Source organism: Phaethon aethereus (assembly GCF_964289735.1).
Source record: "Phaethon aethereus genome assembly, chromosome: 2".
Taxonomy (NCBI): domain Eukaryota; kingdom Metazoa; phylum Chordata; class Aves; order Phaethontiformes; family Phaethontidae; genus Phaethon; species Phaethon aethereus.
Genome location: NC_138582.1, coordinates 140790387 through 140808826, shown reverse-complemented (window position 1 = coordinate 140808826; position 18440 = coordinate 140790387). Strand labels below are relative to the sequence as shown.

Sequence of the window (18440 nt, the reverse complement as noted above, 5' to 3'; positions counted from 1 at the left end):
ATGTGCCATTTTGGTCAGCGTATGACACAGCACTGCCTGGCTAATCAGCAATTTATTTTCTAGATTAAAAATATACTATTGCTTTGCAGGATGTACTTATGTAAACATTTCAGTCAAAATTATTTCTGGTTTTTAGGTCACATTTTGGAAATCCATATTGCAAACATTATAATCTTATCGTCATAGGATGTGTGGTTTTATATTATCAAAATGTGTATGAGCATTTATTAATTGTTGCAATTTCTTAAATATATTTGACCCATCTCTAGCATGCTATCTTAAACATATTTGACCCATCACCTATCTGCTATCTAACCACAAATGGTATTGGCATTGTATATTGGGCTTGATAAAAAGTAGAAAAAAGATCTGAATTCCCTGTAGTTTCAACTGGGAGAAACTGAGGCTGGATGAAAGTTAAATCATTGTCATCTTCCCTGGTTTTTACCCATTTCTCACTTAAAATGCCTGCATATCTAGCAGCCACATTATAGGTTTTGTATTAAAAGACATAATGTGGCACAGTACTAAAAAGAAAGGAAAGATGGGAAGGATAGAATATGCTAGTTTCGCTGCAGCAAGAGACCAAAGAACTAAATTGTTTTTAAAACAAAACACAGTACAGATGTGAACAGTGGCATGTAATTAAAGATGAATGTAAAGGAACAGCACCGGTATGCAGCGCTAAAATCAGCTAGGCTGTGTCCCAACTCCACCAAAGGAATTCTGCTGGCACCAGAAAAGTGTCTAAATATGTTGAAATTAAAAGAAGAGAAACATCACAGATGATGCAAGAAGAGCAGAATGCTTTCTACTTCAGACATCACAAAAAACTTAGTTGTAATTAAATGTTTCATTATATTGCTTCAGTGAGTGACTGTCACCACTCAAGCAAAGGAACACAACAGAAGATTACGTGACCAAACAGAGAAAAGGTCGTCATTCACTATAATGCAAAAAAGTAAAGCTATTTCCAAAGTTACACTTGGGGATAAGGAATGCTTCTATAAAACAGGGATGATATGAGTGACATTGTAGTTAGTTAGTTGAAAAAGAACAGGGCTTGACTTGATGAAGCTTAAAAAGTCAGCAGTGGGATACTCTTCCCTAAAATGGGGTCAGATGCTGGAAAAGATAATAGTGGTTGTTATGAAGAGAACAGTTACCAATTCCTGCTGCAGCCACTTAGGGAATGACAAGAGATAATCAGCTTAATTTGAAACAAAGGAAATTTACATTAGGTATTGAGAACAATTCTGTAAGTATTAGAGCCTATTAATTACTGCAATAACTCTTAGAAATTTTAGGAATTTTCTCTCACTGCAGACTGAAAGGAAGAAATCAGACAAACACATTTGGTGTATTTCGGACAAGGCTGGACTAGATAATGACTCCCAAAGTGCTGTATTCATGATGGTGTCTTGACTCTACATGTACCTGAATTTTCTTCCCACAGAGGACTCCAGTATAACCAGGACGACAAGAGCATACATTAGGCAATACACACTTCCCTCCAAACAGACACTTCTGGTTGCACACAGCTAAAACAAGAGAGGTACACACGTGGCTTTATTCATGAAAACAACTCGGTGAAGGAAAAGTGGCTACTATCTCTATATACTTATTCTGCTTGCTTATGGGATCTGAGAACTTGGTAGGTATTTTTACAGGGAAACACCCCTCAGTGTAAGGAGGCTTCAGGCATGTGGAGCCAACAACGTTCTTATGCCTATCCCATTCCCGTTATGCTTCAATGCAAATTTAATATGGGAGCATGCTGAGGGCATGAATGAGGCTGAGTGAGGGACACAAGTGAAATGTTTTTTAACACATCTTACTATTTCAAGCTATTGCAATGGCCTCTCAGGGCTGTTGCAGCAATGTACAGTGTTACAGCAAGCCACGGCATACTGCCACGGTCCCAAACTACCATCATATTCTGGACGGGTTCAGAACGGGCAGAGGAATCTCTACTCTTTATCCTGCCTTTGACACAGATTTGGGCTAAAATACAACCAAGGTATAGGACTTCTAGGCACTACGTATGGCTGAAGCATTCTTAATTGTGCTGAAGCAAGAGGTTTCATGTTACATCATTCTTACGTGTTTGACACTGGATTCCTTCCCACTGTGGAGGACATTGACACGTACTCGGTCCGATACACTCCCCACCGTTCCTACATTCCTGAAGACAGACTGCTGCACAAACATCATCACAAAGTTTGGTTATATCCTAAGTGATTACTTTTACTTATTATTTACATTTCAGGATGCCCACAAGAGGTTGAGTGCTTTCCACACACGCGAGTCACATCATCTTCACTGAAAATCTAAGATCAACACGATATTAAAGAAGACAGGCAACTAGAAAAAAAGCCCTACAGCCAAAGCACACATTGAGATGTTCTGATGCATCACAGGTTGCTACAAAAGCCTGAAATACTGAATTAAGTCAGCACCACTAAACAGCTTTGTTTTTTCCAAATTTACCTTTCTAAAACCCACACCTTAGTGAGAGATCTTTTGTCTGTCATGCAACGTAACACCCAGTGAATCAACTCAGGAACATTTATCCGAAGTCATTTTCTATGACCCATTTTTCTGCACATTTGTCCCTGCTTGTTAAGCCATAATCTAAACCACTATTATTTCTAATTGGTTAATGGACTATTTGATAATCAAATCTCTCTTCCACAGTGTCCGAGATCTCACCCCTGTCAATATGGGTAATACTTTTTTCAATAAAACTTTCCAATAATTACAGAGAGTAATACAGGGAAAATTGTTTTTCCTCTATGCCATTGGAGAGCTCATTGGCCATATCAATATCTGAGCCTCGGTTGGGTACTATGACAGACACTAATACCTTATCTATTGGATTTCTACCACTCATCCTCATGTGGATTTTCACACAGACTGTGGTTTTATCCACGCATCATCAGTATCTGCATTAAAATACAATGTGACCCACAGCTGCGCTACCATCACAGTCCTATTGCTACCTTTCCTAAAGAGTTTGTGCCCATTGCATCTTCTATTCCAATCATTTCCTATTACGTGTTCATAGTGGGAAAAGCACAGTTTTCCAATCTTTCACTGTACTTCTTTTTCTGCTTTTATGTCCTTCAGCACAAATTGAAATTCTTTCACTTCATTAGCTCAGCTTTTGCAGAAATACAGATGTTTCTTATTTAGCAAGAATTAAAAAAGAAAAAAATATTTTTTGCTATAGAAGAAATTAGAAGATATTCTGGTCTCATAATTTAGCCTAAGAACTGCATGGTATTAGTTCCACCCTAAATTTTGCTGCCAAGTTACAGAACATTATTTTTTCAATGTATGTATATTCTTGAGTTCTTTGGCACTAGCTTCATATTACTTGTGTGGACAGAGTTGTCCTTTAGTCACTTTTAAGGTATGTTTCTCCTGTTAACTACAAGATACTTACGAGTGTTACATCTTTTTCCCCTCCATCCTGAAGGACAAGAGCAAACGTTTGGCCCTACGCACCTTCCTCCATTCATGCACCTTGGCTCACAGACACCTTAAAATCAAAAACATCTGCTGTTTAATACGTTCAGCTGATTAACAGAATAATTTATTGGTTATTTTTGGATCCTGGAAGGATTTTAACACTGGCTTACTTTTTTCACATCTTCCGCCTGTGTACCCATCAGGACAAGTACAGACATTATTTCTCATGCAATGACCACCGTTCTTACAAGGTGGGCTGCAGACAGCTAAAAGATATAAACAGGAAGAAAAGGCTGTAGTTTGCATTTTGCTTGACTTAGCGATATACTTCTAAGAAACAAAAGTGCAACGCTAAAATTCTCATAGCTTATACAGATATTCAGGACTACCAGGCCTGTCTTGTAAAAGTCATACTAATGTGGATTGGTGCCTATGTCAACAGTAAAGACAAAGTCAGTTAAAATGGGGTCAAGGTTGGCAACCGTATGTGTATATGAGTAACCAGACTACATAATATACAATGGAACTGGTGGAAAGCTGCTCAAAAGTTAAGTGGAAGACAAGGCAAATTTTGAGTCTCTCTTCTCCTTGGACATTCTCTGAATCTGCCATAAAATCTAAAAAATAATATAATCTGTTTTACACCCCTTTTCAGGTATATGACTTGATTGTAAAATATTGCGTCTTAAGAGAACAATGTTTTCTCACAGATTTCCTCATAATGGCAGCTAAGAGGGGAGGGGAAAGATTTTTTTAAAAAAATTACCATTCTGACACTGGGCACCAAAGAATCCATGAGGACAGAGGCAAACATCTGGCTTAGTACACGAACCACCATTGAGACACACAGGGTCACACATTGCTGCAAAAACAGGGTCAGGAAAAGTGGGAAGCATGACATCCAAATAAAATGAGTGCTTCTATTGCAAGGACAGGAATCAAACACCTAAGATAACTGCAGATAACACCATTCACATGCAATCTTTACAGAAAATGTTAGGATCAGGATTAGACTTTCCAGACTTTTCTGCCAGCAGCATAAGTAACATGCAGAGACAAGAGGGAGTGCGGGGGCTCTGCAGCAGTAAGCAGCTGCTGTTTGACCCATGTGGTTCCAAATTTCAAACTATGGGAGGTCCTACAGACACTCTCCCAGGTACATGGAAGTTGCAGGAGTGTTACCTGTACTGCACGTAGGTCCGTACCACCCGGGTTTACACTGGCAGATGTCTGGAGTAAGACATTCACCACCATTTTCACAATGCCTGTTGCAAACCACTACCATCCAAGAAAGCGGGGGTGCAGACCGGGTGGGAGGGGGAGGAAAGAGAGAAAGAGATATGTTACAAACCATGCGTGTTTCATTTTTCATTTTTTTCCCAAATATTCTAACACTCTAAGGAACATATAATTCTACTAGTTGAAGAGGAATTGCTGAATATGTTAATCCAGTCTTAAAGCCATAAAAAGTTAGGACCACATTATAAAGGTAAATAAAATGTCTTTCCATGTAATTATCCATGGTCTGGTTATATTCAGTGTTAAAAATCTAGAAAATTTAAAATAAATTCTAAAAAAACACCAAAACACCAAGGGAAATGCAATACTAAGAGACAAATGGACCATGTTACTTGATGGATTTGATGGACTCCAAGAAAGTTCGCTCAAGTACCCTCTATCACTTCAGCAAGTGCAGCTGCATGTGTAGAGTGACACGAGACTAACAAGCAAAGACATTAAAATGTCATGGCTGTGGAAAACCATGAATCACTTTTTCAGGACAACATTTCATTCTCTTTAGCATTGCTCAACAATTTTTTTTTGTGTCACAATTAAAAATAGAACAAGAAAAACTGAGAATTAAGAGTCCTGGTATTTGAGGAGGAGACGAACAAAGGGCTTTCTCAATTCAGGGTCAATAACGCAGTGGCACATTCAGGTGAATGGTATATAAACAGCATGTCTAAATTTGGACTCTCTGAATGATAAAAACTACCAATATGAAATCTACACAAAATTTGGAGTTGCCAAATTGCAACATGCAGAATTCAATATGTAAAAGACTATTTATGTGAGACTAACTAATTCCAATCTTTCAGCTATCATCACAGCAAATTTTCAAATTTTCGTGCCAGGTAAAGGAAAAAAGAAGAGCTCCCATACTGTGGTTTTGAATCCAGTTTTCCTGTATCAAATTTTTCTGACCCGCCATTCACTGATACCAACTTCTGAATGTACCCCAGCATCTAACCAATTTAAGATGATGGAAGTGAAAAAGCTGTAAGGACATATTAAACAGCTGTTTGTTCTGAAGGTAGTATCTCACATGCAATGTGCTCAATGTTTCCACATTCACGAATCATAAATAATAAACTATTTGCAGTTTTTATAGTGTGTTATGTTTTCAAAGTTACATGTAAATACAATCTAACTAATGTTTGAAAAGCCCAAGTATGAGAGCCTTCAGAGGCACAGGTATTATGTCATTTGCTAGCATTAGGCAGAGTGCACCAAAAATTTAAACCATAATTTGCTTTCTCGCTCCTGAAGAACGGAAGAAGTGTTCTGTATTCTTCCCTTAAGCTTTTTTGCTTACTTGTATCACATCTTGGTCCCACGAAGCCATATGGGCAGGTGCAGAGATTTCTAGCCAAGCACGTGCCTCCATTTAGACAGGATGGTTTACAATGTGCTGCAGATACAGAATTATGTTGTTCAAGAAATCACCTCTAAAGAGATGCAGGGATTGGTTATGCATTAGAAAAAGGGAAATGTTAGTACATGACAGTGAGCAAAGAACTGGAAATAAAATAAGGAGACATATGCAATGCCTTTTGACAAGAATAAGTAACAAGAACAACTTAATTCCAGCAGAATACAGAGTCCCAACAGTGGTGGTCACCCTGAAGAAAAGAAATCTGAGACAATTTCCAGACAGGACTTCCCACTCTTCTGGGGTGTTTAGCTTAGAGGCATCTACATTCACTGGTGAACTCCCTACTTACTGTGAAAGCTGAATTTAGGAATATCCTATCACAAGTAACATTTACAGTGTATGTAAAAAAAAGTAGGGTATATACCAATATGTTACTCAAAGAGTTCTGATAAAGTAAAAGTAAAATAAACACACCTCTGTTGTCGGAATGAAGTCATGGAAGTTATTTACAGCGTCTTTTGGGTATTTATGGATTCAAAACCGAGAAATACTCTATTTACCTTCCTCACAAGTGGAGCCACTGTATCCTGGTAGACATTCACAGACATTGGGCTTAATGCACTTCCCATGGTTTTTGCAATCAGGTCTGCATAGAGCTGTGCAAAAAAATCAACAATCATTGATTTGACTGATTTGATTTGATTGAACAATCTTCAAATCATTGGTTTGTGGATAGGAGTTACCACAGGCTAAATCAAAATGCCATACTCACCAGCCTGACAGTTATAACCAGCATAACCAGGCTTGCATTTGCAAACATTGGGTGCCACGCACTCCATGTTCTTGCCACATGTTTGTCTACATCTTGCTGAAAGGCAACGAAGAAAACAAAGAAAGGAATAAGCAAAATGAAAGTGGCATTTCAGCACAACTGTGTTGTGCCTAACATAATGAACAGGTCACATACATAGAATCCATCACGCCCCTGCCCGTAAGCGGGGAGCCTGAGACACATCAGAAAAATATTTTTAAGTGCATCCATACAACTAAAAGCCTGTAGGCTATGTTGATCTTAATAATGAAAATGAGAAAATTCAATACTCTATGCACTTCACTGATCACACAGTAACAATGTACTTTCAAGTTATAACGATGTCACAAGATTCTTTTCCGCAAAGCATTTAGTGCAGTTATTTGTAATACCTCTGCAAGTGAAGCCATCTCCATAATAACCATAAGGACAACGACCGCACTTGATGCTTCCGTCCTGACTTGGCTCACAAGGTACACCAGGAAAACAGGGTAAATCGGTACAGGTTGCTCCTTTAGGAATCACTATTTCACCCAATTCTTCAGGAAGCATTTTTAGTGGGAGTGTGACTTCAAGAAGGACAAAAGGTAAAGGACTCGCTTTATGCTTGGCTAACAGGTGCTGAACTCTGTGAGTATTTCCATCTTTGAATACTTTGCTTGGTAAAGACACACCTTTGCTTATATTTGTTCTGCTGCTAGAAGAAGTCTTCCTGCTGGTCTCAAAATAGCCATAGGCCTCAGCTTGTGCCCTTGTTTTCTTCTCAGGTGATATAGCATGGGTCCTTGAAGATGCAGTCATCACAGCATGTACTGAAAAACTCTCTTCCATGTTAGCAAGGTGATCACTGATGGTGCTAAGAGCATGAGCAACGTTTCCAGTAAAAGCAGGTTGTACAGACACACTTCTCTGAGAATTAAGTGACTTCCAAGAGGTGATCCTTTTTACTGTGGAGGCTGGTGGAGTGCTGCTACCGACCATTTCCGTAGAACTAAATCTCTTGGGGGCATCTGTAGAACTGGGAATATAGCTGGAGATGCTTAAAACCTTCTCAAAGGATTGCTGAAAACCTACAGCATGTTAGAAAGAAAGGGGAGAAAAAAGTACAGGAATATTATGGAACATTTTTTTTCCTGCTGAGGGTGGGTAATGTCTTCTGAACAGAAAAATATACAGCCCATTCATGCTGTGCTTCAGCAAGTCTCTCCATGTGCTACACTGGAATACACACACCCAGTAGAACCGAACTCCTAACTGGCAGAACTGGAGAAGACCAAGGTATTCTGCCTACATCATTTCCCACCCTCACAATGGCCTTTTCATGGCTGGAAGATAAGGAGAAAGCACCATATATTCAAGGCAGACAGCAGAGACTTTCCCATAAAGGATCAATAAACAGCTTTACTGTCAGAGCAAATTACCAGCTCCATATACTGCTTCCAACTAGACAACTGAAAGAGAGGTTAAAGAAAAGATACTGCTTATGGTTCACCAGTGTGTCTTAAGTGCTAGTGATAAGCCTAGAGTCCAGAAGCAAATATTTAATCACAAGTACGTGCATGCTCATACTTACTGATACACCCTGGACAGTATTTTAGGTGAATAATCCACCACCTTGTAGCAAAAGTATTACCATGTTTTACTCTCCAAACTTTTTTATCAATTTTCTTCAAGTTTCTGCATAGGTTTTATTAGTAGGATGTTTCATGTGTTTTATAAACAGCAGAGACTGACTCAGCCTCCTTGTTGAAAGGAGTGCAAAGTGAACGAAAAGGTCTTCATATTCCGCCCAGGAAAAGCGGGTGGTCTGGTGCGTTGTGGGACGGAGCATGGCAATGTAATCCCAGAATGGCAGAACGCCGTATGGGGGCTTTTAGCAGTATGGGGCAGAGGAGGAATGCAACTGGAGGAGATTATCCAGTTTAAGCTCTGTCCCTAACCCCATTTAGAATGGTACTAGAAAACAGTCTACAAAAGGTTGCACTTTTCTGAATCTTATTACAGAGTACAGCCTCCCACTGCTGAAAAGCAAACCACTTCACAGCTGATGAAGAATTATCCAGCACTGGCAGCGGAGTGAGAGAGTTCTCCTCCTCCCCCACTAACAATTCAGAGATAAAGGGAAAAGACACACATGAATTTCCTGCAAAGAAAGCCCCAGCAGGCACGGAGCTGGAAATGCCAGCAACAGTGTTTACGGAGTTTTGGAATTAAGACATTCACTTGCCACATCCTTCACCTTTCCTTTGAGCTGAAGTAGGGAAATGGCATTCAACATAATGCCATAAACTTTTGCTTATCTCATATAACAGATGTCCCTATCCCCATGTTACCTATTTTATGTCAGTGGTTAGTCACAAAAACAAAAGGCAACGGTAAGAATGTCATACATCACACTGTCAATAAAGTGACTTGATTGACCTAAGGGATTTGTTGATACTGACATTTCAGTCTCACTTTTCAGATCAGAATACAACCCCAGTAATGAATTAAATGGAGTCAAACTGAAAAGTTAAAGTGAATAACATAAACCTGACTAGAACCTTTAGTTGCCAGCTATATTCTTAACAGTATGTGAATCAGAAATTCCATCTTCTTCATGAAAAAATCACCTTTAGTCCCTCCAACTTCTCCTGTGGAATCCTTTCTTTCAACATTAGTGTCTTCAAAGCTTTCTAAAAACAAAAGATGTGAAGGCCCATTAGTAGTTACTTTTGTTTCAACTGCAAATAAATTACACAGTTAAAGTTTTAGCACATAAAAATAACTCAAAATTAAGAAAGCAGATAAAGAGTAAAAATTGTTTCTTGAAAGTTTTCAGTAGAGTATTTTAAAAATACAAGTTACTCAGTAATTGCATTGTAAATAAATGTTTGGGCATCTTACCTGGCAAGTGCCTTGATTTGGGTAAATAGTTTTATGTTAAGAAATTTAGTAGAAAAATACTTTGTCAATAACTGCTCAGATTATGAAAATAATGCAGAAGGAAATACATTTCATTGTATTCTACTCTGATATAAAAGACTTGGGGTATTTCTATCTATTTTTTCTAGTCACCTGAAAAGTGTTTTACAACTATGTGACCTAGTGCAATCTGATGTTGTCACCAACTGAGATTCCGTCCCAGCCATCAACAGTAAGAGACACAGTCCTGTTTTGCCGACTACTGGAAAGAGTCCTAAGTTCCTGTTAGAAACTTGAAGAACAACCAAAGATATTTTACCTGAATGACAATAAGATAGTAGCATTCTTCTGAAAAACAAGTAATTTTACCGTAACACGACTTCCCATCTCCTTGCAGATTATTTGGGCATGGACCACAATGGTAAGAACCAAAAGTATTGAAGCAAAATACTCCAGGGAAGCAAGGACTGGATACACATTCATCTACATCATCTTGACAATTTTTACCTGCATTGAAATACAGATTTTTTTTTTAATAATATTGTGTAACTAGACTTTGACAGTGTATTTCTAAAAGTAGAATGTATGCAGATGCTGAAATACAAAAAGGGCATCTATCAAGTGCAACAAAGTATTTCAGCACATCTAATAAGCACAGCTGACAAAGTTTGCGATTCACATTTTTACATCTTATCTCAAGTATCTTGCTTATTGTGGAATATGGAAAAGTTGGGCTGTGGGGGCTACATGTTTATCTGCAGGTATTGGAGGAATCACACTGTAATTAAACTCATCACTCCTGGGTTTCAGCATGTTGCTGAGTTTACCTCTGCAGAGGAAAACAATGGAAATTTGCTCTCGTAATATAAACCACCATTGTATTCATGCAGAAAAATCTTGATGTATATGATCCAACCTTATCATGAGACCATAAAATTTCTTCATACTCTAACAGTAAGCTATTTACAGACAAAAATTAAAAAAAAAAAAAATTGTAGACATAAAATTAGAAGCTCCTTTTTATCACTAAATGTGATAAATGTGTGTAAATAAAGTAGCAATTTACCTTGAAGTTCAGGTGGACATTCACAGTAATAGCTGTTTATTCCATCCACACATCTGCCAGTACCACACTGGTTAAGTTTACAGTCATCAGTATTCACTTGACAGAGATCACCTTCAAATCCAGCCACACACACACAAAGATATCTTCCACTTCCAGGTGGGAAATTAATGTTTGTCACACATAAGCCATTATTTAGGCAATCACACGATTTTACACTGACCTATAAGACATGCCCAATAAGACAGTTTTCTTTTTTTAAATGAAGTAACAGTGAGTTTTGTACTTAGATATCTTAAATATTTTACTAGTATGTGTCATTTTACTGTAGTATTCATTACCTCTATTTCTACCTTAGTCTTTGCATTGCAGTCATCTGTCAAAGAAAATGTTAATTTATGGGGATTCATTGACGCAGCTTTCCACAAAAGTAGACCTGATGGGGAAAGACTGGCACCTTCTGGACCAGAATCCAAAGTGAAATGAATAGCAGAGCCCTCTGGATCTGAAGCCAAAAACTGATACACTAAATCTTCTCCATAAAAAGTCTGTAGCATACCTTGAAAAGTTTCAAGCACTGGAGGGTGGTTGTCTGTAACAAAGGAGACATTTCCTCTTTTAAGTAAAAGTTACAATATACGTATAAAAATTAAAAAGGAGCATATCTTTCTATTAAGGAAGTCACTTGAAATCATTTCTCTTAAATTCTGATGTCATTTGAATGGCACAGGAAAAACACACTGTAACAACGTAACCAAGAAACTACTTATACTACACAAGAGCTTGCAAAGATGCATCACATCTATACATAGAAAGAACTCAGAATTTATCAAATTTAAACACTGTATTTTAACTATGCAGAGACAGTTTGCAGATGAAAGTATAGGAAGCCACAAAACTCAGAGGTGATTGCTGTTTCCTTTAAGACATGAACACCCATTGTTAAGCGATACTTGGGAATGGGCAGCAGTGACAATCTTGGCAAAATCGAGCATGAGATGATAGAATAAGTCATTCACACACCGTTCCTTGGAAGGATTTCAACCACACAACAACTGGTAAGGTATTTAGATGCTGGGACTGTTGAGCTGTAACCTATTGGCACAAGTAACTTGATTTCGATTTCTAGAGACACAGGTGAAAACAAACAAAACCCAGCACCAGGACAAGTTCTGTGAAAAAGAGAAGCAAAAGCCCTGAGCAGGGCATAGGTTTTGAAGTTGGGACCTAGGAAGGTGATTAAGATTGTTAAGATTTGGGTTACAGTGAAGTGATCACTCCAAGCAGGAACCCACCCACTGTGGCAGAAACCATGGAGGGAGAAGAAGCTGTAATCAGTGTCCCAGCAGTTAGATTCTGACACCCTGTTCCTAATGTCATCCAGTCTGGAGAAGAGGTGGTGCTCCTTGGTTTTGGGGAATTGGTTCTGGTCTACATTCTTCTCCCATTTCTGACTTTGGCAATATTGAACTCCAGTCCGTGGCTGTAATATGGATATCCCTTGACTCCCTGACCACTAGATAAGTTTCATTTCATTCATGTTTCATCCTTTTAGAACAGGTATAGCTACCGTGGCTTTCAGTACAAGTTTGAACTAGGAAAAGATTCAGCAAGACAGGCACCAGGAATCCCACTCATACAGGACTCTTCCCAATCCAGGCAGAGTCTTGCTAGCACATTTACCCATGAAAACACTGATAGAACTCCTGTATTTGAGACGTTATGGACTTGGGTTGATGGGGCAAGCTGGCTGGCTACCAGTAAAACCCCAAAAGACATCCCATTTAGTGAAGGGATCAGTAAGATTTGTATATCCAAAGGCCAAGAAAGCTAAAACTTCTAGGCTAGAACTTTGTACTATGGAGAAGGAAAATGAAGAATATAAATTGGGGTCTTCTTTTCATAGGGTGGTTTCTAACTGGACTGAAGTATGACAGCTGAGGATACACTTTCAAGTATTTGTTTGTGCCATGTATCTATGCCATCAATGTGAATTATGTCCAAATATTAAGTGGTTAATAAATATGACATGCCATTAATTGTTTCTTGTGTTCTCCTCTTGTTTAGAATCTGAATCATTTGAAGGAAAATATATTTTATTCCTAAACGTTGAAGACAAACATTTGTGGATGTAGCTGTGCCAAATATCAAAAGATCACAAAGTGCTAATTAGGCTGAGAGTTGTTAATTTTCATTAGTTATCTGTGATGGCTACAGGGCTGAGAGAAGCCTGACTTTTACATATATGGTCTGGAAAACAAAATACCATTTTCAGAAATCAGGAGAAGTATCAGACGAAAACCAAGATCAAATTACAAGCTGAAGTAGTGGGTGCTGAGCTTTAAATGAAACACTTAACTAGTTAAACTTAAAACTTCACTATTTCCATACATTTTTAAAAATGTAAACTTCTTGCTATTAAAAAAACCCTCTTTATAACTTACTTTCAACAACTGACCATGTCAACTTTGATATGTCAGGTCTGCAGAGTAAGCAAGGGCTGGTTGGATTTGTGTCACCTTCACCGTAGCAGAGTCCATCTATGTTGCATGTTTTCTCCTTTTAGAGAAATGACAATGTGATTTATTAATTTTTCGTTATCAAACACTAAATCTGGATGAATTTGTAAAGCGTCAAATAAAATCTTATCTATCCTGCACTTCCATGAAGCAACTAAGGTTGTTTTTAAACCTTACCAACTGACACCATGTTTGGTTTTATTTGGTAATTATATGGAGTGCTTTTGTTTTGATTTTTTCTTCAAAATTGCTTTATCCCAGCTTCTCTTTCTGTGCTTATCATTTCTGTGCATGGAAAATCCCCGTTGGAAACAAGAACAGGGGATGTTCTGCTCATTTTTCTAGATTCTTTTTCTGCCTGAAAAGATGCATATTTTCATAATAAACATAGAAAGTAATGAAATATATACCTTTAACATACATAACCCAGATTCCTGTGGTTCACATGTTTGACAGGCTCCATCATATAATATCATTGGTTTAGAGTTGCTATAAGTGAATCCATCGTTAGAAATCTGTAAGATGTATAGTAAAAATGCATTAACGCATACAGATATCAACATACCACCAGCATGGACTGCTAGTATGACACTCAACTCATTGATAGACACCTACTTTTAGCTGTTTAAACTCTCATAATAGACAGCAGAAATCTAATCAATCTTGCCAATAAGTCTAGGCAGATACTTGACTAACCACATGCAGGCATCTACTTTAGGGTAAATTGAATAGTGTCTAGGCTCTGTTGACCTCACTGACTCAATTTGTACGACATCTCAGATACCTATTCATGTGTTTAGACTGGGCTCAACTCAATTTTCCCATAAACGTGTCTACTGTCATTTGAAATACTCTTGGGTAACTACCTGGCCTTTAACTTCTACTCTTGAAGAATGTGCATTTCTGGAGGTCCTATGTCATATCTACCAGTCTCCTTGCAGGAAAGCACTCTCAAATGGCACTCAATATTTAAGCTTAGGCAAAGAAACTGAGACCCCAAGTTAAGCAAGCTGAGTTCCACCCTTAGTATCATTAAAAAAAGTTAATATCTATGTAATATATTTTCTTCTTAATAGGAGTATCTGTAAGTGAGTACTTGAAATTTCTGCAGGTACCTTTATTTGCCATCTCGCGATGGGTTTATCATCAACCAGATCCATGACATCAGACTGCTGGCCATCATTTGGTAACTGGCAGTCGACAGTCCTGGCATTTTGGAAGGCAGCTGGCATAGTTAGAGATTCTCCAGGAATCCACTGGCTATCGCTATACTAAATGTTAAGACAGAGAATCTGTTTTTCAGTCATTGCATTATGAAAATATTTTTATCAGAGAAAAAAACATGTGTTGCACAGTGTTTGAACATATCTAATGTCTCTGGACTAGAATGTAGCGGCAAATATTCAATGCCATTATTTGCACACATAGATTTCTACCTAAGCCTTTTACTGTGAAAGAAAAGGCGGAGAAGTCTTTCCTGCCCCATGGCACTTCGGCACTGCATTGCCAAGGATGAACAGTTCTTCCAGCTGGAGAGTAATGGAAGATTTAAGCAGTGGGTGATCCTCTAACAGCACTGATCTGATGTATCGGTGCCTCTATTCCGCTCCATCCCTGCTCCCAGGAGAGGACAAGCTTTTGTCGAAGGAACAGATGACATTTTTGGCAGGGCTCGGGTATCATTCTGGGTGCTGCAGGATAATGTCAGTTAGCCATTAAACGCTTTCACAAGCCAGTAGATTACACCATTAACCCTGTAGACTTTTCTTCAAAACTACAGTGAGGATAAGTCATCCAAGGATCTATCTTGAGAGTTCAGGATAACAAGAATAGGGATGATAATACAATTTGACTGAAGTACTGATGTGGAAGCAGGGATAAGCATAGTGAAAATAATGTTAGATGGAAGTAAGAATCCAGACAAAGTAAGAAACATGAAAACGGCAAGATCAAAATAATTTTGAGCTTGACTAGAATTTACTGAGCTGGCACATTTTTTCAGTTACTGAAGTCAATTGAGACATTTATTCAATCCCAACCCTGACACGGGGCATCATCTGCTGATAAGGTCTTGCTTTTTTTTTTTTTGCTTTTTTTTTTTTTAACAAACAGAAAAATAAGAACTTTTTGCTGAAAAGACGAATGAGCTATTTTTGTTCCAAAAAACCATTTTGGTTTTATTTCATCCTACACTCAGTTAAGGAATTGACAGCAAGGGTGAGTAAAAATGTAATAGCTAAATATTCCTAAATATGTCACTTTTAGAGCATTTAGTACCATAACCTTTGAAATGCAATGCAGTCTTTTTCTCCAGAAACCTTTTGTTATTAGCTGGAGGCAAGTTCAGATAGTTTCCTCAGAAACATATTCATCTTTCAAAAACCCATTAAAAAAGCTTCAGATTTACTAGCATTCTAGCTCATTAAGTTTATAGAAAAACTTACTTCTACAGTTCAACGTAAATCAGAAGGAACTAAAACTGTATTTTCTTTTTGGGAAGGTTAAACATACTCTCATCCTTTACAAAAATCTAAGTAAATTCTGGATCTGTGTAGTCATAGGTTCCTTGGCCATGTCCTACTCAAACCTCTATTAAGAGATATGCAGTAGTCCTGCATCTGTGAGGGACTTCGATACAGAAGTCTCTGAAGCACCTTGTCTAGCATCATGCACAAGACCTATGTCCTTCCTAACATGGTACGACAGACCATGGACAATGAATGTGATTTAATCTTTCAAAAGTGAAAATATGAATTTATGAAATAAAAAATATGAAATTCAGCATGTATTATCTCTAAGTTCTGCCAACATGCCTCTTCTATGAAATTTTTATCATTTAAGTTTAATGTCAAAATAAGTGGAGTTCTATATTATTGCAAGTCTATTGACATTTGCATAAAGTTAATACTACTACGGCCTGAAAATTAAAAAAACAAAAACAAAAAACCCCAATAGCCTTTCTTTTGTACTTCCAAGGAAAGAATTCTTAGCTTCTTCCTCAACTGCAGGTAACAGCAGTGGTGTTCACTTTCTAACAAATAGAAAATTTTTTGTAGTTAGGAGCCAAATACACTACCACAAAGAGTGTTATATCAGAATATCTTGCCATGAGTTAAAACTGAGACATTTCAAACTGTGACAAGTAAATTCCCAATGATTGTTTTGCTGTGAGCTTGATCTAAAAGACTTTTAACCTAATGCAGTGTAAACTTCCTACTTACTCTCAACTCTCTAGTTTCAAGCCAACTTGCAGATCACAGAATCATTAAGGTTGGAAAAGACCTTTAAGATCAAGTCCAACCATTAACCCAACACCACCATGCCCATTAAACCATGTCTACACATTTTTTAACACCTCCAGTGATGGTGACTCCACCACCTCCCTGGGCAGCCTGTTCCAATGCCTGACCACTCTCTCAGTAAAGAAATTTTTCCTAATATCCAATCTAAACCTCCCCTGGTGCAACCTGAGGCCATTTCCTCTCGTCCTATCACTAGTTAGTTGGGAGAAGAGACGAACACCCACCTCGCTACAACCCCCTTTCAGGTAGTTGTAGAGAGCGGTAAGGTCTCCCCTCAGCCTCCTCTTCTCCAGACTGAAGAACCACAGTTCCCTCAGCTGCTCGTCATAAGACTTGTGCTCCAGACCCTTCACCAGCTTTGTTGCCCTTCTCTGGACACGCTCCAGCACCTCAACATCCTTCTTGTAGTGAGGGGCCCAAAACTGAACACAGTATTTGAGGTGCGGCCTCACCAGTGCCGAGTACAGGGGCACAATCACTTCCCTACTCCTGCTGGCCACACTATTCCTGATACAGGCCAGGACTCTGTTGGCCGCCTTGGCCACCTGGGCACACTGCTGGCTCATGTTCAGCCGGCTGTCAACCAGCACCCCAGGTCCCTTTCCGCTGGGCAGTTCTCCAGCCACTCCTCCCCAAGCCTGTAGCATTGCATGGGGTTGTTGTGACCAAAGCGCAGGACCCAGCACTTGGTCTTGTTAAACCTCATACAGTTGACCTCAGCTCATTGATCCAGGCTGTCCAGATCCCTCTGCAGAGCCTTCCTGCCCTCCAGCAGATCAACACTCCCACCCAACTTGGTGTCATCTGCAAACTTACTGAGGGAGCACTCGATCCCCTCATCCAGATCATCTATAAAGATATTGAACAAGACCAGCCTCAAAACTGAGCCCTGGGGAACACCACTCGTGACCAGCCGCCAGCTGGATTTAACTCCATTCACCACAACTCTCTGGGCTTGGCCATCCAGCCAGTTTTTTATGCAGCGAAGAGTAAACCTGTCTAAGCCATGAGCTGCCAGTTTCTCCAGGATAATGCTGTGGCAGACAGTGTCTGCCAACGTCCACAGTCTTTCCCTCATCCACTAGGTGGGTCACCTGGTCATAGGAGGAGATCAGGTTGGTCCCGAGTGGATGAGTGGATACATGTTTCGTTTTAGGAAAAATCCATAGCTAGCATTGCTTAATTAATCAAAATAATTTTAGCATCTGCTGTAACTAGCTAAGGAAAACTATTTTGTCTCAGAACAGAAGTTTCCCATTGAATCGTTCCCCTTTTGCCACCCCTCCCCTCCATCACATCAGTGAAACCCAATTTAACTTTGAAGCTTTTTTTATTCTCATGTCCAACATGACATAAAAACTTTTAATTGCAGATTGTTTATTCCAGGCTAACACTTGTACACTGCCTGTAAATTTTCCTTGAGCAAATTCTAGGTCTGCGTTACAACAGTCTTGCTATACAGATTCCTCTTAGTTTACAGTGCAACATATTTCATCTCCTGTTCAAACCTGGGGTATAGAGCTGACATGTATCATTAAATAGCTAGGGCATTCTACCCCAGGGAAATGGACAACAGATCAAAAATGCCGTTCTCTTTTTGTAACAGATTTATTATGTTTATAAAAGGGCTATTTCAAGCATTAGGTTTGAGACAGAAATCTAGTAATGCCTTTAACCTTGCTGTCCTCCTTCAAAGAAGTGGTACTTCAAT

At 38.8% G+C, this 18440-nt stretch overlaps 1 protein-coding gene across 1 annotated transcript in view; it reads right to left on the bottom strand.

Annotated features, from left to right (window-relative positions):
- Positions 1–1380: 1380 nt before the first annotated feature.
- The window catches only part of VWDE (von Willebrand factor D and EGF domains), a gene marked incomplete at its 3' end in the record, with an annotated part of 39933 nt that continues 22873 nt past the window's right edge, over positions 1381–18440 (bottom strand). Inside the window, exons 14-30 of the mRNA XM_081996503.1 lie at positions 14543–14698; positions 13838–13942; positions 13353–13467; positions 11250–11500; positions 10912–11131; positions 10215–10352; positions 9554–9616; positions 7334–8011; positions 6903–6998; positions 6691–6786; positions 6071–6166; positions 4657–4752; positions 4241–4336; positions 3645–3740; positions 3449–3544; positions 2104–2199; positions 1381–1541 (exon numbers count right to left, since the gene is read on the bottom strand). Coding sequence (XP_081852629.1) covers positions 1381–1541; positions 2104–2199; positions 3449–3544; positions 3645–3740; positions 4241–4336; positions 4657–4752; positions 6071–6166; positions 6691–6786; positions 6903–6998; positions 7334–8011; positions 9554–9616; positions 10215–10352; positions 10912–11131; positions 11250–11500; positions 13353–13467; positions 13838–13942; positions 14543–14698 — 2655 coding nt within the window. The remainder of the gene's footprint in view (positions 1542–2103; positions 2200–3448; positions 3545–3644; positions 3741–4240; positions 4337–4656; positions 4753–6070; positions 6167–6690; positions 6787–6902; positions 6999–7333; positions 8012–9553; positions 9617–10214; positions 10353–10911; positions 11132–11249; positions 11501–13352; positions 13468–13837; positions 13943–14542; positions 14699–18440) is intronic.